General features: G+C 33.0%; 2 protein-coding genes across 3 annotated transcripts in view; one reads left to right on the forward strand and one right to left on the reverse strand.

Annotated features, from left to right (window-relative positions):
- Nucleotides 1–24,179, reverse strand: part of LOC118191029 (SAM and SH3 domain-containing protein 1-like) — an 810,623-nt gene that overhangs the window by 126,924 nt on the left and 659,520 nt on the right. Inside the window, exons 5-6 of the mRNA XM_085815408.1 lie at nucleotides 23,574–23,677; nucleotides 2,805–2,892 (exon numbers count right to left, since the gene is read on the reverse strand). Of these exons, the coding sequence (XP_085671534.1) occupies nucleotides 2,805–2,892; nucleotides 23,574–23,677 (192 nt within the window). The remainder of the gene's footprint in view (nucleotides 1–2,804; nucleotides 2,893–23,573; nucleotides 23,678–24,179) is intronic.
- The window catches only part of LOC146999103 (uncharacterized), a 101,181-nt gene that overhangs the window by 69,771 nt on the left and 7,231 nt on the right, over nucleotides 1–24,179 (forward strand). The window lies entirely within an intron of this gene.

A 24,179-nucleotide genomic window follows, 5' to 3' on the forward strand; every position in this document is an offset into this window, starting at 1 on the left:
TTTGTTTTTGCGGTGGTGATATTCTTCTTTCAGGTATTGCAAACTGTAATTTGAGCGGCTTAATATTTTTCAGCTATTTAGTTTAATATATTTTTCATAAATCCTTTTTTTGTTTTCTTCTTTTGTTTTTGCGGTGGTGATATTCTTCTTTTTAGTTATTGCAAACTGTAATTTGAGAGGCTTAATATTTTTCAGGTATTTAGTTTAATATATTTTTCATCCATCCTTTTTTTCGTTTTTTTTTTTTTTTGTTTTCTTTTGTTTTTGCGGTGGTGATATTCTTCTTTCAGTTATTGCAAACGGTAATTTGAGCAGCTTGAGATTATGTTACATCAGTGACGGCGAACTTATGGCACTCGTGTCATAATTGACACTCCAACCCATTTTAGGTGACACGCATTACTCATTCTCAGAACCGTCGATGGAAAAATAAGTTGCATATTACAAAAATATTTGCCTATTGCAGTGGCCTGTTTATTGTCAACATGTGCCGCGCTTACCTTGGATGCGTTCGAGTGCATTTTTGGCAAATAGATGACAGATGGATGATTCTATATGTGAGACGGCAGCAGAGTTAATTCTGACCTTTGACATGCCGAAATCAAAAGATTCGCTATCACTGTGTTAAACCTTCTTTAATGCTAACAAATGCTGAAATAGATTCTTTATGCTGACGTCGCATTTGTGATCAAAGAACGGACTCGAGATAGTCTTGAAATAAACTGCAGGGAAACACTAACCGAATTCAATAACCTTTGTGCAAAATATAAACTCCAACTCTACGAATAGAAGTTTCAAGTTGTAGAAACTGATATGCTCGGGGAGAATATTACAAAGCAACTATCACTCAAGATCAAAGGATTCCGCATCCAGAATGTCAAAACCATAAAATGCCTTGGAATTCACATTGATCACTCGCAAGAAAACTACATCAATCGTCTTAAGGAAATCAGAGATAAGCATGCGCCAAATTAACATCAACCTCAGAAGATTCTACGGATACATCACTAATACGTATAACAAGTCAAATCAAAACGCATCAAATGCAGCCTACTCTTCCATAACAAAAAGTTTACCTTTGTTATCAGGCTGTTTGTTTTTCCTGCGACTTATTTTTAAGCCAAGTGAAATTAATTACTTCCTTAGAAGGCAATATCACTTCAGGTGTGTGACGAAATTATACTGGATTTAAATTTTTGAATTATTACAGCTTTTATGAAAACAGCTGAGACATTGCATCAGAATATGATGCGAAGAGTTAAGTGATTTTGCTGGCGATAGAGTTATTCGCCAATATTCTTCTCATTATGGAATGTTTTCATTGGTGGAGATTCTTAATTGTTGGTTTAACTATACCAGCTTATAAAAAGGGGGAATTTGGGAACATAAAGGCCTTTTTTGCCTTATTTTGGAATTAAATGAGTGAGAATGCTATTATGGCATTGGAGGCGCGTTTATGCGTAGTTGCTGTTGTGATGGCTGCTATTATTATTTCCACCATCATTTGACGCGTGGTGCTGTCTTTCATTTATTTTGGAGTTGCTGCTTGGAGGATTGAGACGCCCCAAGACAAGTGCGCATAACAGGGTGATGGTCGATGCTATTACAAAGGTTGTGGAAGCTACATTCGGAGCACTGGAATACCATTCTTCAGCGGCAGGAATAAAATGAATTCTACATTGGCAGATTTCGAAAAATCAGTGTAGAACTCAGTCTAGCAAGCAAAATGAATAAGTAATCTTCGTAAATGTAACCAGGTTTCGTCATTTGTCGTACTGGAACAACTCACCATGACACGACAAAGACCAAAAATCTACCTAGGGTAAATCCCTCATTAACTCGTTATTAGTGTCATTATAACATCACGCATTCACCATGATAAGGTGGTTGCGCTGCTCAGTAATCGTAAACCGAGGGTTGATAAGCAGAGAATTTTAATTGAGAGATATAATGCAAATCTGTATATTCACTGAGCATCTGCAGTGGTAATCAATAATTTAATATCTATTATAGCATTTGTAAGGTTACTCAAGTTCTGGATTTTGAAGTGAACTTTTCGTTTTTAATGCATTATCCTCTCATTTAGTGTCGCCTATGTGATCTTTCGTTTTGAATTTAAAGAAAAGTTCTTAAAACCAACAATAAGAACATATTTAAGATTTTAATAAATTCAAATAAGTTTGACGAAATTGTAATTTTATTCGAGAGGTTTTTCGCAGCGAAATATTATGAAACTGAAAACCTGGTCTTATTACTTTAAAAGAAATTTTCTACTTCTATATATATTTTCGTCGAATGTTTTCTTGCTTTAAACAGTGTTTTCCTGATTCAACGAACAGCATAAAATGTATCGTAAACTTTGGAGCTGAAGATATAACAGGTATCCTTCATGAAAATTCTTCAGTAGATGTATTCTTTTTTATTTCCTAGGTAATGATTACATGAAGCATTTTTTATATGGTATTCTGAGATACAGATATTTTCAGTTACGATTGTATGTTATTTACTGGATTTAAGTCTTTCTCATTTTAATTATTTAAACATAAAAAATAACTAATTTCTTGTAATTATATCTCTGCAACGTTATGAAAGCAGTCAAAACTGCAGTTAAATAGAAGCTACCTTATCTTGTATGTATTAAGTTTACCATGATAAAAAAGTTAAGCTTCCTTGCACACAGATATTTTGTTTCAACAACTAAATTTTCTGAGTACTTTTCTAAGCTTAAGAAACTCCAGATCCAATGCGGTTATCTCTATCTTCGAAGCTTAAAAAAAGGATGGAATAGGATAAAGAAAGCTTACCCGTAAAGAACAAGGACATGTAATTTTTGTCTTTTTTCTTAGTGCCCTGAGAAGACCAAGACATCGCTCGACCCAATTCCGCAATAACCTGTCAAGAGAGGAAAAGATTAAACAGAGGATGAAGCCTTGCAGGCGCGCCGCTTGTCACATCCTCAGATGCTTAAGGAACTGACATGAAAATAATATTTATCGCATTATCACCAGCCTTGTCTGTGTTGGTAAGGTTATTTTTTGCTTCTTTGCCCCGAAGATAATGATTTCAGTTTAAAAAAGGAGATAAATTAAATGCAATACGATATGAAAAAGAGCTACTGTTCAATGATTTAATTTATTCCTTGAATGTAGCGTATTATGAGAAAAAGTAAGATAACATAAAAAATAAAAAAGTTATTCTTCAATAGTTTAAGTAAACTGCTATTTGCAAATTTATTACAGAGCTAAACGTTTTGTGTACGCCACTTGTTTTCAACAGGGGAGGTACCGCTCCCCGGGGGCAGTACGAGGATGCTGAGGGGCAGTGAACTTGTTTTGGGCGGTAGAGAGCGGTAGGCATGTTTTGGGCAGTAGGGGGCAATGAGCATGTATTAGCATTCAACTTAATTTTAAAACTCTCCAAAAATTTATTAAATCGATTGTCCGGTTTACACCATTTGTGCCAGCAGAAAAACGAACTCAGGCACCTGCTCCTAAGAGCAGAGACGTAGCTAGGGCTTTCAGCGCCCGGGGACAAATGAAGATTTTGCGCCCCATCATGTTTGCTAAGAATGGAAATCATTTAATTCTAAAATTTCGTAACAGCAATTTGGCGCCCCTGGAGGCTGCTTTCCCTCTAGCTACGCTACTGCCTAAGAATGGTGAGGATAATTTATATTCTAGGTAGTATGACTTTGAAGAACTCGACACTATGGTTTTTCTGCAGTTGCAACCAGCACAGCGCATGCGTCAGCTATTTCCGCCCTCCATTAATCGTAGCGCATGCGTTGAGTGTCCTTTCAATATGAACGTTGGATTCGACTCGTGATTCATGTGCCGCTTCGTTAGCTTCATTTCTGTTCTCCCCCCCTCAGTTTCGGTTTACTTTCATTATTCATTTGGCCAGTCGCCTAGGTAATTGCGCTTATTAGTTCTTTTATAGTGATCGTGAATTATTAATTTTGAGAAAGTTATCTTGTACTTGAAATTTGGATTCGTTCCTTCGACGTCGAAATTGCAACTGCCCATGTGTTTACTTTGTAACAAAGTGTTATCGAATAAGCCAATGAAACCGTCTCGTTTTCAGGAGCATCTGAAAAAAAATCATCGTGACAAATAAAATAAAGATTTGTCGTTTTTCACGAACATCAGGGACAAGTTTCTGAAAGCACCGTCTGTCTCAGGATTACCAGCAGCGTTATCAAACGAGTAATGCAATTACCTTCCAGAGCCAAACTATCGAATTAAACAAATTTGGTGTGTAAAGGTTACTGAAAAAAATTACTTAAAAATTTTTGCCTTTTATAATTCAGAAAAGCCTCCTTTCCCATACCCTACCTTACTCGCACCGCAAGTACTGTGTTTCTTCAGATTTCTCACTCAACCCAACATTGAAAATTGCTACCTTTGCCATATATTATCATCTCTTAAAGTTATAACAATCAATGTTGTTATACCCTGTATTATTGCCATTTATTTTAGTAAAAGTAATATTTGCCATTTATTTTAGTTAACGTGATGCTTTAAAATATAAAACACAGAAGTGTTTGGAAATGATAAACCTCCTAAGGAGAAGTTTGTGAGCAAATTTTCACGCTCTGTCCAGTGGCTCAACAGTACTTTTGTTTAGTATAATTTTACACTCCGTCCTTCAAAAGTCCAGGAACAAATAGTTTTAGGGTAGCAGGTTTAAAGGAAACATGGCAAATATTCGAAAACTAGGCACAAATAGGTATTATGCAGTGACTTTGTTGGGGCATAATACCTACTTGTATTATGCCGCTACAAAGATCGTATATTGATCGTACGCTACAAAGATCGTAATGTACTCCTGGAAAAAAATTCTAAAATGTAATAATTAGAAAATCCATTATTAATAAGACATGGAGCAAATGCATTTTTATTTAAATAAAATGGAACAACAGCTTTAATGTAGAAGATGTCTTTCTCTGAAGTGAATGCTAGCTTGATATATTTTATTCACACTGTACATAGATTTGCCAGATGCTTCAATTGGAAGCAAAGCAAAGACTACACATGTCGTAACTTTGTTACAACTCGTTTAAGGATATTGGAAGAAGAAAAAACCAACTATCTGTCTTTTCAATGTAGTCCAATACAAGCTAGATTGGATTAAGGTTTGTTGGCCAAGTGGGTTAGTCCTTTCGATGAATACGTTGCTTAAGAAAGCACTGGTCGGTTATATGCATCCTCCGAGAGCTTATGTTACCATCCACTAATATGAAAGAACAGCCGATTGCAGGTTCAGGTTCAGGTGGAAATGTAGTGCGACACCCAATGTTTACTATAAGTAATGTAGGTACAGTCCCACTACACTTCGGTTTATTTTTAAAGTTAATATTCAAAATAGTACATAGTATAATATAACACATAATATAACAGTATAAATAGTATATCGATATTTTGATTGATATCATATCTATTAGATATAATTATAGAAGTTATAATAGGTATAATAATAGTAGGCTAACAGTCATAATTTATAACAGTTCATAATAGTTCCTTGAGATAAAGTTTATTATATGAATCTGTATCTTTTTCCTTTTTTTTTACTATATCAGTTAAAAAAAAGGGGGGGAAAGCCGATTGCATTAAAATACGCCTTACAGAAGGATCGAGGATATCACTCTTATTGACTGAGATATTACCTTTCCTATAGGAAACATAAGTAAGTCAGCATGACAAATTAAACTGAAACTTGCTCAAACGAGGAAACTGTCTTCTAGATAAGTGTCTGTTCAACAATATTCGTCAAGCTACGCCGAAATATCTCTTTAACATTAAATAGTTTACGTTATTAAGTAAGCCTTAAAACTAACGTGCAGTTAAAAGCAGTGACTACTTGCGGTGATAACTTAAAAGAAATTTAACGACACAATTTAAGTTAACAAAACAGGCTGACCTAGAAACCTACACCGGCGATATACTAATTAGATCGTCCGAATGCGTAGCCACTTCTTAGATTAACAGCTAGAGGACAAAGTAGCAAACGAGCGTTTCACTAGAGAAATCACGCTCTGTCTAACCTTTTCGTTTCTACTGTTTAGATATTCTCGATCACCTACTGAAATTGCAGCTTGGCGAGGAAATGCGAGGGGGAAATAAGAGAATTCAGATAAGATACCAACACTAAAATAACTGGTTAGTAAACTATGGGGAAATCTACAATCAAAGAAATCATCTTTTTTACCATATAAAGAAGTAAGCGTATGACGCACGATGGAGATACATTGTAAGGTAAAAGAAAGTTAAGAGTTTACATTGTAAGGTAAAAGAAAAGAATATTTTAAGCGAAAGCTTTTTCTAAATAAAAAATTCTCTTAGTCCCTTTAGCATCAAACACCGTGCATAACACTTTAAATTGAATTAATTCGAAAGTGTCAAACAAACAAAAAAAAAAAAAAAAAAAAAAAAAAAAAAACTCAAAAACGCGCTATATGGAAAATTTCCAGTTTTCACTTAGAGCTAGTTTAGAAAATTATTATTATACTATGCATTCTAATTTTTGGTAATTTAGTTTCTTAATTTCAGACGATTATGCCACGCTAAGTATACAACATATTTCTCCTTTTCCTTATTTTATGATGCACTAGAATTAACTATTCGATATTTTCCTAAATCCTTGGTATTCCACTTTCCAATGCATAATTAAATATTACTAACACTTAATTATAGGTATATGAATCATAATGCAGTTTACTTAACTGGTTGCTTGTACTGTTTGTCCTTCCAGAAAAATTTCAATGCAATGAAGTTGTATAAAAGTTGGTACATATGACTAAATTTAAAAATATATTACTTTTTATTCAATAAATATTTTCACGAACTTTAGGAAGTTCTTTAGGAAACTTAAATTTAATTTAAAGTTTCGATCAGACAGCAAATGCAATTTCGGTAAAATCCCTGAACAATGCTGATTTCACCCTTGTTTGAATTCCGATGAATGGGCTACCTGCATGGGTTAGTTTGGTGCTCCATGGTTTGGGCCGCTTTAGCATGGGCTATCTAGGAGCAAGGTTGCTTTCGTATAATATTTTATGGAGCGTTTTTTAATGTTTCGTGGATTAGCTTTATTTATTAAACATAATGTTCTCTGTTCATATTCCGTACACCTCTGTTCAAGAAAATGCAAAAAATAAATAAAATGCATAATTAGTTACGTATGATATTCGCCTTAAATTAACATTATATTAGTTTCTAAAGAAGACAAAAGTAATGTTCAATTTATTTATTACTTTTTAAAATCCTAAACGAATATAAGTCACTTAGGCATTAGCCATAATTTTGTAAAAATCATACTAATATATCGAAAACGTTTTCTTACTCTCCGAGCTATTTCTATCTCTTTCAGAATGGCATTTAAGGCCTAACGACACAGAGATCTTTTTTATCATCTGGAAATAAATATAGGAAAAAAGGATACGTTGGGATAAAGATATCTTCTATTGTCATTCAAGTGTGAGATTTTAAAGAAGACTATTCGGAAGGAAAACTATTTTCGAGATTAGGATTTCCAAATTTGATAGATGATTCGTTTTTTTCCCATTTCATTCGCTGGCGAGAAGTTGAAAAAACTCCATTTACTTTCCTATAACTTTCAGTCTTTCAGAAGATACGGAGCAAATAATTTAAGAACTAAATTCATTTGATACTAAGATTTTCAACTATGAATTTTCATTTAATATTAGAAGAAAATATTTTATTGAGGCCTGTTATACAACTGAACATTTAAATACTACAATGCTACTATCTAAAATGAGAGTTAGTGAGAGAAACCACTTTCAAAAGGTTTGGTTTTGATAAGAAATTTTGATAACAAAGAAACAAAAAGAAGAAATATACAAACCTGAAAACCCATAATTGGTATATTTAGTACAGATGATTTAATTTCTAACATTAATCATCAAAATAAAAGTTTAAATTACAAGAAGGGAGAAGGCAATCCTATCTCAAAAATGTGTCAGTTCTTAACTTTTATTATCAAACTTAAAAACAAAAACTGCGCTTCTTTGGCTACAAATCAGACGTAACTTTTATTTTTTAGACAATATAGTCCATACTCTTCTACAGAAATGCTCAAAACCATGCGCAAATATTTCTCATTAATAAAGCGAGTGAATTTTATTTCTTATTTCTAGTTTTGTAAAATTTGAGTGGTTCTAGTGAATTAAAAATTTCAGGATGCCTTGTCTATTCAGTGCTGTAAATGATTTAAGCTTTGATAATATATCAAAATGAAGTAGGGTCACTTTCAGATACATACATTAAAGCTTGATCGAATTTCTTTTCATTCATTTATTTATTTACTTTTTTTTTTGAGGGAGGTGAATTGTATTGCTGGATTTTTTTTCCTTTTTCCAGAATTGTCATTTACAAAAAATATCTGTTTAGGCAATATGCCATAAAATTTCACATTTAGACCAGGATGAAAACGGATAATGCAGCAATCAAGAAAATTGCCGGTCCTTCTGCATAAGAAAACGTAATGACAATAAGTAGGAAAAATAGGACAGGAAAACTTGTAATAAGTTTTTTCCTCGGTTACCGCATGCTTTCGTGGTATAATTGGAAGCACATCCGGCTAGCAGCTGGGAGGTGTGGAGTTAGAATCTGGATTGAGTTAGGCATTGCGAATTTTGAATGCTTCCTATTTCGAAAATTAATAAACCTAATAAACTTTGATACTAAATGAAGTTGAATTATGAATCTAAATGGAGGTATGGTTTTATATTTAATGTTTAGGAAAAATACAAAAAGAGCATTTTCGATGATTACTTAATATGATTAATGCAGAAAGTAAAATTTATGAATATATAAATAGAACTATAAGCTGAATCCTTTTTATCTTATGGAGAAACAGATTACAGAAGTATATGTCGAAATACGTAATAGAAGATTAAAGCAAATACTTCATAAAAATATAATACATTTCACAAATACCATGATGACCTTTATAAAATTTTGAACAAAGCTCAGCGTAAGTGAAACTTCAGAAAAGGCGAAATGTTAATGTTAAAACTATGACATAATTCAGAGCCTGCACGAGTCTGGCTATAGTAATAATTTCACGTAAGAATACTCTATAAATATAATTAATGTGTGAACTTTTTAAAATAGTTCAAATTACAGATTATTCAGTCATTTACGTATTTTTGCTGCCTTAATAAGAAACACTTTGTCATCAATGAGGATGTAAGACACTGATTTTACGTAAGGTTTACATGACGATTCGCACAATATTTCTAAAATTTGAAACAGTAAGCAAAATTTTCTGGTACAAAACCGAATTCACGCACTTCAGTATTATCTAAGTTGGAGAATTGAAATGGCATTATGCCTTTGAAATATGCATATTTGTCTTATGCATTTGCATTCAGCAGAACATTTCTTCGTTTTCCGAAACATTCTCAAAATTCCCCCTCTTTCACATTTCAAAACATTCAGGATTACTCTTATCCACAGCTGTGCAGAATTTATTTGAGATTTGAATTGGTACCAATCTTGGATTAAAATGCTTGAGTGGCAGACTGTTTTGATAACAGAGAAACATCTAAAATCCATACGTTTTCTGTTGAAATATCCTAAGATTTGACAAAATTAATAGTTAGGAAGTGCTTTGAAGTCAGACTTCGGAAGCATGTGCATGAATTTGACAAACGGAAGTCAGATGAAACTATTCATACCTCGGCCGAAATTTATATTTTGAAAATGTTCATGAAATCTACGACAGGTTTTAAATGTTGCGTTTCATTATACAATACCATTGTTTGTCTTCATTTTTTGTAAATTATTAATATTTAATAATTTAATTGGAATAATAATTATTAATTGAACCATAATCAATAATTTAATTAAAAATCTTTTTTTACCTTGTATTGATGGTGTAATTTGAGTGATCTATACTATCTGGCCTCATAAATAATATGGATGTGGGTGCATTTGTAGCTCACTCTGGTTAAAAACTTTGAGTTGAGAGACTATGACTTCGTTTAGCGTGCTTCTGATTTTAATCGACTATACTAAGAGGAGAATACCTTTTAATAATTGTCGTGATAGCCTTACCACCGACAGATTGTTAAGTACCATCAACATGTAAAGACATCATAATCGCAAACGTTTATATTTTAACCAGAGTATAAATCTAGCATTTTTCAGAATCTCTTTTGACGTCACAGAAATGAATTGACAATAGAAGCATTTTTATAGAAATTTGAAATTTACAACAAGACCAAATGTAACATAGATTGTAGGGCCCACCAGTGGCCGAGCGGTAAAGTCGCTGAACACTGGTAGTTCGGTCCGAGGTTCGAATCCCTCGAACGGGCTGGCTGCATGGGCGTTTTCGTGGTTTTCCCCATGTGTAACGTGTATACGAGCCAGTTTCCCTTAGAAAGTCCTCCACGAAGGCATCCCTCCTCTTAGGCAGATAGCTCTCGAGGCTTTGCCATAATTACACACACACACAATGTAACATAGATTGTCGTTAGTTTTGCACACGAATTCTATGTATTCCAAAAGAATGCGATACATGTCCCTTTTCTTCAATAATCAAAATATTCTCATCTTTGAAATACAATATGACGTTTAAAACAAAATTCTTTTTCCGAAAATAGAGTAGTTTTGCTTCTTGCGGAACAGCGATATTGGATGTTTCGTAATCTACGGAAGATTTCCTAAAAAATAAATCAGTCGATGATTGTAATTTGCTTAATTATTTTTTTACTTCTTTCGCGATATTTAAAAAAGAGTGAGGATTATTTATAACATTGTAATTACAGAAAAGCTTCTCACAAAGTTTAACAAATTCATCTCTCTCAGTTAAAAATGATACTTTAAGAATACGAAATACCGGCTGCCTTTTAATTGGTAAATTTAATCCTCTTGTTATGCTTCCACAATGAATCTGATAAGGATTCTGTTCCCAGTTTTCATAGCTATGTTAAAGAGACTCATCTCTAGCGATGCAGACATCTGCACCTTTTAAGCCAACAAGCATACAGATGCAGCTGCATGCGAACACGGGCTCATAAATTGACTTTCGATTACAAATTCATATTCTGTGATAATGAAAGATGTGTATGCCGCCTCACTCAACGTGCTCAAGAATGCGCAAGTCATTGTCAGCCATTCCACCTCTCTTTCCTCAGCTTCACCCCTACGGACACAGGAAGTTTGATAATCTACAGTGTTGAGTTACAAACTCCACTGACTTACCGAGCCAGGCCACGGTAATTAATAATAATAATCACCGGAGCGTTACTTATTCCGCTGCAATTAATTACTTCATTATGAATAAGTAATCACGAACCCACGCTTTACCGCCCTCGAGAATCGATATATTTCGCTGAATATCGATGAAAAATGCTAGTATTGCTGATATTGAGAGCCACTGCGTTCTCAAGATATTAAATAAAGAAGCTACAGTGCAGTTACTGAAAAGAAAACAATATGTAATAATCTGAAAACGTATGATAGATGTATTTGGAAATGATACGATACGACAATTAGTTTATATGCTTAATGCATATGCAAAAGCGTTGGGCCCTAATTGTCCATCAAAGCATAAGGTTTAAATCAAAATTTAATTTGTTTCAGTACAGATAAAGTGAACATGATATATTCAAAAGACTAACAAAACGCTTCATGTTTACTCTTTTAACTTATGTTTGTCTCTGTATAAAATGAAAGTACGCTAATTTGTTTACCTTATAAAGTAATTTCTCCATCCTTCCAGCATGCCTTTGTGTTGTAACAGTAGAACACTCGGCGCGTATCGAGAGAGTCTTAGCGAGTGCATTGCATATTTTTTCACGGCTCCTGCTTCAAAAATCTTAATGACTCTGCAGTGGTGCCTAAACTAAAAGGTGGGGGACGATAATTCGTCACCACCAGGATTTGACGATTGGGTCCTCTAATCCCCAGCCGCCCTTTAAAAGGGGGTATATAAGGTATTTTCTCCCTCCTTCCAGCATGTCTACGTGGCATAACGGTTGCACACTCGGCGCGTATAGAGATGTCCAGTTTCGAATAGCGGCGAGGGCATTGCATATTTTTTACATCTCCTGCTTCAAAACTCTTAATAACTCTACAAACGTAATAAAAACTTAAGAAAATTTACTTTTTTTTAAACTTAAAAGTGATATAAGATGCCTACAGTATAAGAAAAGGAAGCTAGTTCTCTGAATGTACTGAGAAAGAAAAGAAAGAAGTTTTGCGAAAACTTTTAAAATTTTCAGAACCTGCCGCTAAAAACCTAGAGGACAAAATAAGCAAAAAAATACGTTAAAAATAAAAAGACAACACAAAAGTATAAATTTTAATCATAAAAGAAACAGGCTAGCTTTTTTTATTTTTAATGATTTCCCAGTTTTGGTCTCTAAGTCTATATGCACTGTATAGTATCATTACTTCCTTGCACGAAGTAAAGGAAGTACTATAATAGCGAAAATTTTCGGGTGTCATATTTCAACGAAAATATCCCTTTTGATCGCTATCGAATGCAATTTAAGGATGTTCTTGCTTGACATCTGTACGTAAGGACAGAATAAAGGACACTTTTTCCCGAAACGGGTTGCAAAAAAGGATTTAAAATGTATTCAGAAGAGATTTTTTTTCGTGACGTATGTACGTAGGTAAGCACATACCTATGTATGTATGTATGCATGTATCGCGCATAATTGAAAAATGGGCAGCCTGAGAACGTTGAAATTTTGTATATAGGACTGTATAACATGTCGTTGTGCACCTCCCTTTTTGGCTCCAATCGGCCGCACCAAATATACCGCACCGTATATATATATATATATACATCCACTCTGCTACTCGGCTCCATGAGCTCAGTTTTTTTATTTTTATATGTTGGTAAATTGTGCATTTTTTGCTTTAAAAATTATTGAATTAGGTTGCTCTTATCTTCTGGTTAAGGGTTTTATGCCTTTAGTTAATCTGAACGCAATAGTTGTAGAATTATCGATAATTTAAAAGTTGTTTAAGTGCGGTTTAGCCTAATTTTTTTTACCATAGCAGCCATATTTGTTTACATTTGAAACTTATCGGAATAGTGAATTAAGTAAGTTTCTGCACCTTCAGAGTCTTTTTGCCAAGTAGGACCAAAAAATAAACTTTCACTGTTGTGCACCGAAAAATTTGCTGTCTTGCCCGCTGGCCGAATTGCTTGTTTTTGTGTAGAAACTCTAATTTGAATTGTAAAAATTGTCTTTTTAATTGAATTTCGATAGTTTTCAATTTTTATTAAAGATATTTTGCGGTTTTATGTATTTTTCTTTGCCACGAAGTGAGAACTGAATTAATTGAATGAGTGTTCTTGACATTTTTTGACTTGAGATTTTTTTGAGATAATTTATAAAGGGACGGACCATACATTCCTCATTTTACAAAGACAGACAGACCTACCGAAGATAATTCAGAGCGTTAGGCCTGAAAAGTTCAATCGATTAACTGTTTGCTGTTGCACGGTAATACATCAGAATACAAATTTATTCTGGGCAAGCAGTTTCTGGCAAAGAAAAATGTCAATATTTTCAACTCTCCTCTTAGTTCACCAGATCTAAGATTTGTAGACAACTTTCTCTTCCCTAAAATGAAGCCTCACCTCAAAGCATTGAACACTGAACTGAAGAGATTGAAAATGTAAAGAAAGGCATAAAGAGTATTCCAAAAGATGAGTTCGATGAAGAAATCAAGGAGCTGTATGAACTAGCCAAGCATTGTATACTAGACTAAGGATTGTAATAATACTGAGTGCTGAGAAGTAAGATTGTTGTTACTTCAACTTTCGATTCTGTATAAACTTAGTTCTAAAACTTTATAGTGCACTAAGTATCTTCTGTAGTCTCGAAATATTTTGCTTTTAATTAGATAATTTTTGATGATATTTTATGTAGTGCTAGAAATACATTTGACTGTTAATCCTCATCGTATGCATTATTATAGCTTTGAAGCTGTATTATTAAAGGTCAAATTTTCTTTTGGACCAATCGGCGTATTTAGGAAATAAAATGCAAAAGCTGTCGCTCAACAATATTATATTTCCAGCCGAAAAGAATTAGTCAGTTTTAATACAAATACTGCTTTGTTGATCGAATGGCATTGCATTGCCTGCTAATTCCTACATAGCTAGAATCATAATTTTTAACTCTACATAGTAAGACAGTAGTGAATACAATCATTAACATAGTTTTTCACGCTACCATATAGGGTCAGAATTAAAAACCTAAAAGCTGTAGTATAATTTACACTTTAGATATAAATTGACAGAGAGTCGTCGCCCAAAATTATATGTAAAAATGTATTTATGCAGTCGAATGATTGCAATTTCTTAAGAAATGTTCGCATTACTTGCTGTCTGAGACAGCATAATGAAAAGATTCCAGTGAATTTTCAAAGTGTACAGAGAAGTTACTGCCCAAAATCACACAGAACGTAAAACAGCATTTCCAAATTACATTCCCAAATTGGCAGTGTTACTAGCCAAGCAAATTAATCCAAGAATATAAAAAAAATCTTTAATTTATAACGACGACTAACTACACCTACCATACTTTTCTTATTAGAGATAACCAAATAATCCATCTTTAAACACTATTAGAGAAGAAGGTCAGAACTGATGGATCATTTCTACCTGAGAAATCTTTTTTATTGTCATTAAAGAAAAATCTGGGCGATGAGAAGCATAAGAAAGTTCTAAAATATCAATATTGTGCTTTAGGAAAGGAGTCATTAATTGATAGTTATTGATGAAGGCAAGTAAAATACTAATTATCAAAGCAACATGTTCGCGGTTTCTTTTTTAAGTAATTCTGAGATCTTTTGCGCATACAGGAAGTTCTTTACTTACTATTTACTTGCCAAATTTTTATACTTATTACATTTGCTCATTGCTCTTTAAATAAGCTTAATGGAGTAAATGAACACTCATTACCTACTCATTTTTTAAATTACACGAATGTTATCCATATTGAAACTTCAAGATGGTAGTATGATGCATATGAATAATTACCAGGACATTCAAATATGACGAAGGCTTGCAATTTTTCTCGCACCGATTCTTATGGCACGTTAAGACATTCTGGATACCTCGATCTCACATGCTACTTATAGTGTAGTGGAACTCGGTCTTTTCAGCCATAATTGATACCGGCGTGTTCGGTAAGCAAGAGGTACCTCGGTTTGTGGAACATAGAATTATTGTCAAATTTTAGTAGAAGAAAGCATCTCAGGCAGCTAGATTTTGATTAAGTTATTAAGAGAATATATAGAATACCTGTTACGTATTGGCGAATGGATACCGTGACACATTCATGGTTATAGTTTAGATTTAACTTTCGGTGTTCCTAGAATCATTATAGTAGATAGATATACATTTAAGTAAACACCAACTTGGAACAGGACCTAAAATTACTTATGCTGAGAAAGATATTTTTGAAGGAGATTATTTCAAATAATTACGTACAAGTATTTTGAAAGTATTTAATCCAACCTCGTTTCAATTAATCTAATCAATTTACAAGGGTCATCTACGAATCTCTGAAATGGTGAGTTTCAAACTGTGTTTTGCGGAACTCCGAGGGTTCATGTAACATCTCTAGTGGTTCTACACATTGAAATCATTCGAAAGAATTTTTGAAAAAAACCGTAGAACGCAATATCTGAAATAATTAAATAAACAAAAATTTTATTTATATTGTAACTCGAAAAATAACATAAATATTATGAAATGAAACATAATTTTCTTTTACTTTTCTCTATAAAATGTACATAGCATAGAAACATTTTCAATGCTTTTTAGCACTTACTCTTCCAGCGTTACTATACTACAGTATATACAAGGTTTGCTTTTGTATAACATTATTGACTTTAATAGTTGTCCTTGTTTCTCCCACTTCTGTAAGTGACGTCACTGTTGGGAAGATCCCAACCTTGTTGTCTACTGACCTTGTACTTTCCTAAGAATGATAAGGGTTTCACAAATGAATTACAGTTTTACGTGTTCCCCATACTCACAAAATTTAAAGAGTATTGCCCTAGAATTTGTTTGCTCGTGAAAAAATTTTTTTTACAAGCTAATCAATCTTATGAAATAAACTACATCCTGTCGATGCTTTGTCTTTTAAGGTATTTCCTTCCTCCTTTCCGCATGTCTTCGGGGTCTTAATTGGAAGCATGGTCAACGCTTATTCGGGACGTTCGGAGTTCGAATCCCAGTGAGGGAACTACAAATTTTTCATGCTCCTGCATCGATATAATAGAATGAACCTTCAATTCTTAAAACATTTATTGTTTTAACTTGTTTACTTAGTCGTAGAAAAGCCATATGACTTTCTTATTCTCTATTCATTACCTAATATAAAGTCCTCTTTACTACAAGCATTATGATTCAGGAGAATCATTTGAATCTATCAAATACATTAATTAAATGCTGTAAAACTACTAAGATGTTTTCATGATAACACGCACACCGGTTGAGGCCAGAACTAAATCGGAAGATAGACATTCTAATAAAGACGTTGATTATTTACACATTGCAAAAATGCACGTACATGTATATTTGGTAATATATTTGATAGTGAATTTAAGCACAAATTTTATCTGTTTTAGACCAGAGTATCACAGTTTTCGGCGTCGTTTAGTTTTTCAATTTGTTTGTTCCCGATTTCATTAGAATGCAAATTTTAGGTGATTACAGATTTTTTTGCTAAATAATATTAAAAAAATGGATCATTATTCACTAGAGAGATTCTGATGTTTAAAGAATCAATGTTTGTTTGCTGTAGAAGCGCTTTTTTCATGCTCATTTGAACAACGTATGCTTAGTATCCGAAACTGTATCGATCGATTAGTATCCGTATCGAAATCATAAAGGAAAAGTAATAAATACATTTTGGTTAAAGGCATTTCTGCGTAAAGATTTTTCATGTAACTAAATATTTAGTTAATCATTCCACTTTCTTATATTATTTCACAAACTATTAGTATTATAACAAAAGTATTGAGTAACATCCACTCAGAACAGAAAATGAAAAGAATATTTGCATCAAATGCAAGTACGTATTTCGTGACTTTTCCAGACGGAAATTTCTATTTTCTCTTTTGCATTTAACCGTCCTAGAGTACTTACATTTTTTTATCGCTTTCAATAACGTCAAAACATATGCCATTTAATTGGATATTTGAACAGTTTGGATTCCACTTTAAGAATCAATGTCGTGGTCTAATTAGTAGTACACCGTAAAAATATTTATACAGAGATAAAAGACACGGGATAATTTGCATTTTCGAAAATATATATTTACGAAATACTCGCTCATTTTAGCAGAACTCATAATTGTAGTCACTAATTAATAACTATTTTCGACTAAATTACTCTACTAAATTAGGGAACTTAATTGATAATTAATTTAATTCAATAGAATGTTTGCTGAGAGTACTGATATTTTTTCCTAATAAGTTAATTTATTTAAAAGTAAATTATAAGCATATCAGTTTAATGTTTTAAAACTTCTTAGGTCTAATACTGATACTGTAGGCAAACCTCAGGATGCTTGTGTTACAGAAGTAACATTTTGTTTAAAATGGTTTCTTGGATTTCAAATGAAAATAAATTACACATTAAAGGTGAATTCAAGTGATGTATTCCATAACCAAATTTTAGAATACCATCAAAACTATATAGCATATCCTATTTGTGTGATGTTGTTATTTTCACGGTCCATTCTCACGTTTGTTAAATCACGATGCATTTGTTGTTCCGTAGTTAGCTTAAAGGTCACCAGATCGTACAATATGCGAAATTTTCCTTTGTAAATATTCTAAAAATGCTGTATTAGTATCGACTTTTTCCAAAGCCTACATTACCCCAAAAAACTGCATTATTTTTGCAATAGTCACAAGATACGTCAACAAATATTGCAGAAAATATGACAATAATTTTATTTTTGTCTTGACGTCGGATAGTAACTAAATGAATCCAAGCGAACCTTTTATACGCAAAATGTTGATAGATTTCGTATTTTTAATATATTAAGTGTCATTCTTCCCTTACAAGTTAAAAAATACAGTAATATGAGATCGAGTCATTTATTTTGAACAAACGTGTTTGATGAAAGGAAATTTCCTAGCAAAATTACTATTCCAAAAGCAGAAAGTGTGCTTAAAAATAAAACAAGTTTTGAAATTCTTCTCTTTTACCAAAGATATCCGCCCATTCTTGTGGTACTGCCTCCCTATAGATTAGATTGAGGAAGGACTAACATTAATTGCAGGGCTTCCAGATCGCGACACCTATCTGAAACTGCCATTTTTCTGAGGAAATGTTCAAGACCAGCCATTCCGTATACTGAGGTATAATCCCAAAGGCTCACTTAACAGAATTTACTACAATCAGCAGAGTACTTTTAAAATTTAAGTAATAGTTATAAGGTATTTTTCTCGCTTTCGTAGCATGACTTCGTGGTGTGGTGGTCTGGACGCTGGGCCGGTATTATAGAGGTCCGCGGTTCGATTCTCGGCGAAGGCGTTGCATACTTTTCAACTCTCCTTCTTCCGAAATAAACCTAATGACTCTACACAGTAACATAAAACAAAAAAATAAGAATAACAAAATGGCTTCTAAACATTTGGATTCCGACAGATTACTAGATGAGCATATGCTATTCCACCTTGCTGATATTGAAAGTATCTGATGTATAATAAAAATTATGTTTATAACACAGAACATACGCCGTTTATAATTGTATAAACTCTTCATGCATGTTATTTTTAAAATTAAACATTTGTACCTAAAACTACGTAATTAGATAAGAGTTAAAGAAACGGAAACGGTAGTTCAAATAGGAAATTCTCTATAACTACATTGGTTATCATTAATTAAGGAAACATCATGAAAATGACAATTACTCAACAAGTTGCATGTAGAATTTCATAAAACTGAACTATACTATACAACTCATAGTAAGGTATACAACTGCATGAAAAGAAATTATCAGGCAATTACGGTGTAATAGGAATCAACATATGTATAAAATGAATAAATAGGATGTGTCAATTTGGTATAGGGAAATTACCTCCGATATGAGGTTTGATCTCTCCAAGAAGCAATATAGCATATACTGGTATGTGTGATTCTGTCAATTATATCATCTGTCAGTTCCGTAGGAAGTAAGAGCCATTGCTCTTGTAAAGCACGTGCAAGCGTGGCAAGGATCTGATGAGGAGGATTGAGAGCAACTATAAATCTTCCTAAAGCATCTCAAATATGTTCGATAGGATTCAGATCCGGTGAAAGAGCTGGCCACTCCATGCACTGAATGCTTTGCTACTGAAGATAATCATCCGCGATGCGAGTCTTGTGTGATCTAGCGCTGTCGTCCTGTAGCAGTAAATTATCACCTGTTGCCTCGGGATATGGGCGCACATAAGCATCAAGGATGTCATCTTCATAGTCCTCAGCATTTACGGTTCCGCGCGAAAAGACATGGAGGTCTGTGCTTCCACTCCAAACACAGACACAAAGATATACCTAAACATAGACACTGCTTACGACGTATACAATTTTCTTTACGCATGTTTGATGGATGGTAACGGGTTTCATTTCCTATCCAAATCAAATAACGCCTACTGTCGCTTTGAAGGCTAAACCTGAACTCATTTATAAAGATTTATATAATCCTCCGTTGATCAGCCATTCATATGTTGAAGTGCCCACCTCAAACGTTCCCTTCTATGGTGACGTGAGCGGCACGCAAATGACTAGTTGCCTCGCGTACAGACCTTCTTCGTGAAGCCTTCTACGCACAATTGACGTTGATACCAACTATCTAGTGGCTGCAGCAAGGTGGGATCTGAGTAGATTCGGAGATACAGTTCTTTCCTAGCGGAACCTCTTAGAAGCCGAATATACAGTTAGAAATTGTTGCCGAAGTCCATGAATCACAGAAGAACTCGCATTTTATCCACCTTGTTGCTTCTGTCTGACTTAGTCCTGCCTCTATTCTCCCAATAGTTCTCCATCGCAGTTCTTCGGGCAAATTATGCCTGGAGGTTATTGTTACGAATTTGCTATTCCAGATTTCATATCTCAGTATCACAGCGGCATTTACAAGCTTTCTCTCCAACACGCAATTTATGTTCCTCGCAGATGACGCATTCCTATTGCAGCTCTACTAATTTGCTTACTGCATTTTTAAAATAATTTTAACAACTATTATTTTACAACATATTCAAATTTTATACGAATTGGCTTATTTATAATGAGTTATCGCTGTTCTTGTGATTTTTCCATGAGTTTTCGAAACCAGTGTATATGGCTATTTTTAAGTTATTATAAATCTTTTCTATTTTAGAAAAAATAGCATTTTTAGATACGAGGCAAGTAGTCTTCGGATTAATTATGCCCAAAGACTTGAAAAAGTCACTAACTCCTTAGTTTTTTAAGTCATTTTTAAAGAAATTAGGTACTTTGAGATTCTCAACGGGGAAAGTGCGAAACCATTAAAAAAATACCCTTTCTATTTACCAAATACAGTTATATGAAAAATACAAAATAACTTTTTTTGTTATTTTGATATGGTGCTTGTAAGTCTAGAACCGTTTTGTAAAATTTGATAATAATACGTGCTGTGCATTTCTTGACCAGTAAATGCTAATTTAAATTAAATTAAATCGAAATACTGTATATTTATTTTGTAAATACAGAAAAAATGCTCAAAATTATTATAAATTATTAAAATTATCTTATAAATTAATTTAAAGCTACTAAGTTATCTTTTGTGTTATTTACAGCGATATTTATTGTAAAATATACTTGCTTAATTTACAGGTCATAAATGAATTAATTTATAAGAAGCTTTTACAGGTAGATAAAAAATTCGGTAGGACAATAGAAATAATAATAAATAAATATTCTCAGAATGAATCTAAATCAGATTTGGCTCCTATACCAAAGGTTTTATGCTGTTCAATACAAAAAAGATTTAAAGATATTCCTAATATTAATATAAAAACATATTTGTAGGAAACAGTTTTTTTATTATTCCGATTTACATGTTCTGTTTCACAAAATATTGATTAAGCTCTCAATATGATTTTCGAATTCAAAGACTGAAATAGGGAAAAAGTATTTCATTATAAAAAATACGTTATAAGCCTCTTGTAAATAACAATATATAAATTAATTTAGGATGTATTTGTTATTTTCGATATATATATGAATGAATCGAATGTTTTTTCATTATTTATTCAATACTGGAATGCTTTGGGTTTGACATATATCAATGAAAATGAATTTGGAATCACGAATTTTTTAAGTGCGTCCAAAAGTTTTAAATTTTTAAAATTCTTACGAACTTCAGAATGAAACTTTAATTTCGCATAATTAATGCAGTTTGTTTTCCTCGAAGCGAAGAATTTAAAGATATGTGAAGGAAAAAAACTGATTTTACTTTGACTAATATGTCGTGCGAAAAAGGAAAATTATAAAGATATTCGTTTACTTTCTGAAGCGCATTAGAACAGAAACTTAGAAATGGGAAACTATTATTAAGTTTCGATAGATTTTTTTAATATTTTAATTTTGAATCGCCAAGAAAGAATACTTTCGCATTTTTACTTCCTTGTACGAAGTAAAAAGGAAGTATTGTAATCGCGAAAAGTTTCAAGCAGCATATTTCAACGAAAATATCCATTTTGACCTCTATCGAATAACAGGAAATTTAACGATGTTTTTGTGTGATATTTGTACGTAAGGACAGAATAAAAGACTCGTTTCCTCCAAAAAAATTATAAAACTGCTTTAAAATTAATTCTGAAGAGAATCTTTTGTGGCGTCTGTACGAACGTATGTACGTACGTATCTCGCATAACTCAAAAACGAGTAGCCTCAGAACGTTGAAAATTTGTATATAGTACTGCTATAACATGTAGATGTGCACCTCGTATTTTGGTAGCAATCGGCAAACGTATATAAATATATTTATATATATATCCACTCTGTTACTCGGCTCAGTGATCTCAGTTTCTTTACTCTTATATGTTGGTAAATTGTACATTTTGTGCTTTAAAAATGATTGAATTATGTTGTTTTTATCTTCCGGTTAAGGTTTTTATGCCTTTAGTAAATCTGTATGCAATATGTTTAGAATTATCAACAATTTTAAAGTTGTTTAAGCCCGTTGATTGTTTACATTTGAAACAGCAGACTAGTGGATTTGTTGCCAATCTAGAGAAACTTAGCTTCGCAACAACAAAGATAACGCCTTCATTTATTATTGCCAATTAAATCATGCTTAATCCTTTCTGGAATTTTTTCGAGGAAATAAGTGTTTAAGATTTACTTCGTAAATTTTAATATGGATATTTTGAATGTTTATGTATTTTTGCCTTCTCGCGAAGTGTGAACTGAATTAATTGAATGAGAAATACTCAATCGTCTGTGAAAAACTGTTTCTTTTTTGTTTTGTTTGCTTAATTTCTTTTATACATCATTCCAGCTTTATTATAGTATTTGAATAGAATATGCGGCAACGATTAGATACTTCTATTCTGTAAATGATATAAATTTTGCGCATTATGAGTTATAATAGGAACGAAATATAATACTGTTAAGTGAATCTAGCGCTAGAGTGTCGCTATGGTAAACAAATACTGGAGTGAATTTTAAAGAATGCATTTATTCTATTGTGGTTTATGCGCTGTCGTCGAAGTAGATTTAATTCAATCCAATAAATTTAAATGAAATGCAAGAAAAATTGCGTATAATTTAATATTCCGTACAAGGAAGTCATGTAGTGTACACATCAGATTTTTTATAGTTAAGAACGTAAACGGATAACTATGAAGCTGAATGGGAAAACTTACATTAAACGACAAGCACTTTGTGTACTAAATTGGTTGTTAGTAGTTTGATTAATTATTTTTAAATTAGCAATTTACCTTGTAAAAATTTAGTGTCACATATTGTGATATGTTTAAATTTTCGCATGTCAACTGTTGTGGCTCAGTTGTCAAATGTTTCAAAAGATGTTGTATAGTTTCGTTTGCTGATTAATCACAAATTCATGAATTATTTTAACAAAATAAAACATTTCTATCACATAAATTGAAATAATAAATGCAAATGCGAACAACACACATACAGATTGTAAAATGAGGAAATGGTTAAATTATGCTCCATTGTCTTACACATACTTGCCATCAAAATTCTAACAACTCCAAAACGTAGTAATGACGTTTAAAGAAACTTACACTGTATTTTTAATTTTTGACAATCTGGCAAGAATTGCCGCATACAAAGGCTTATCATAATAATATCTCATGCCCATTATGCACATTCGAGTAAAAAAAAAAACAATCAATTCAGTGCTATCATACAAATGTAAACAACATGTTTCACGAAAAAGAAGGCAAAAACTTCGAAAAGAAATAATGTTTTGTGTTAACCAAAACAGCCAAATAACAGGTAATTCTTGGGATGAACAACCAATTGTATTCAAGGTTTAATGAAACCAGACAGGAAAAACAAATACCTGATTTAGAACTTACCGATTGTGTCTGCTGCGGACGAGTTGAGACGTAGCTCTCCTGCACCATTTTCACGATTTTCATTTGTTCCTCTTCTTCCGGCTCATTACCTCGACTCGCAGTATCTGCAAAAGCAATAAGACGTTCTCTTCAGATCGGTGCAAGTATTTTACAATCAAGAACATAATCAAACATTTTCATTTAATTTCTCCCTCAGGATCTTAATGGCACGCTCCAGATGCATGCGTAATCAGAAAAGCATTTGCCCTCGTCAGGTATAAATAATGGTTACAGCGTAATTTTCTAATGAAGCGATGGAGGCAATCAGTGCAAGGCTATAGCAGAAGCAGTTGGGAGCAATGTTATTAGTTTGTTATTTGCACTTGTTGCTGTGAGGATATGTATCGCCGATATTGCAGGAGCTACTATGAATGGATTTTAGTTTTCTAGCGTCCATTCTACTGCTTAACGGTAGGAATCATTTACAAAATCGTTGAACATCATCATTTTACGAAACCTATGTAGAATCTATTCGTATTCTCGGACACGTTATTTTACTTCTTTTCTTTATTTTCCGTGATTAATATTTATATTATTTCTTGTGTCGTGCACTTTCTGTTTATTTCT

This window comes from Stegodyphus dumicola, chromosome 1, assembly GCF_044657685.1.
Source record: "Stegodyphus dumicola isolate Sdum_Otavi_A_Nest chromosome 1, ASM4465768v1".
NCBI lineage: Eukaryota > Metazoa > Arthropoda > Arachnida > Araneae > Eresidae > Stegodyphus > Stegodyphus dumicola.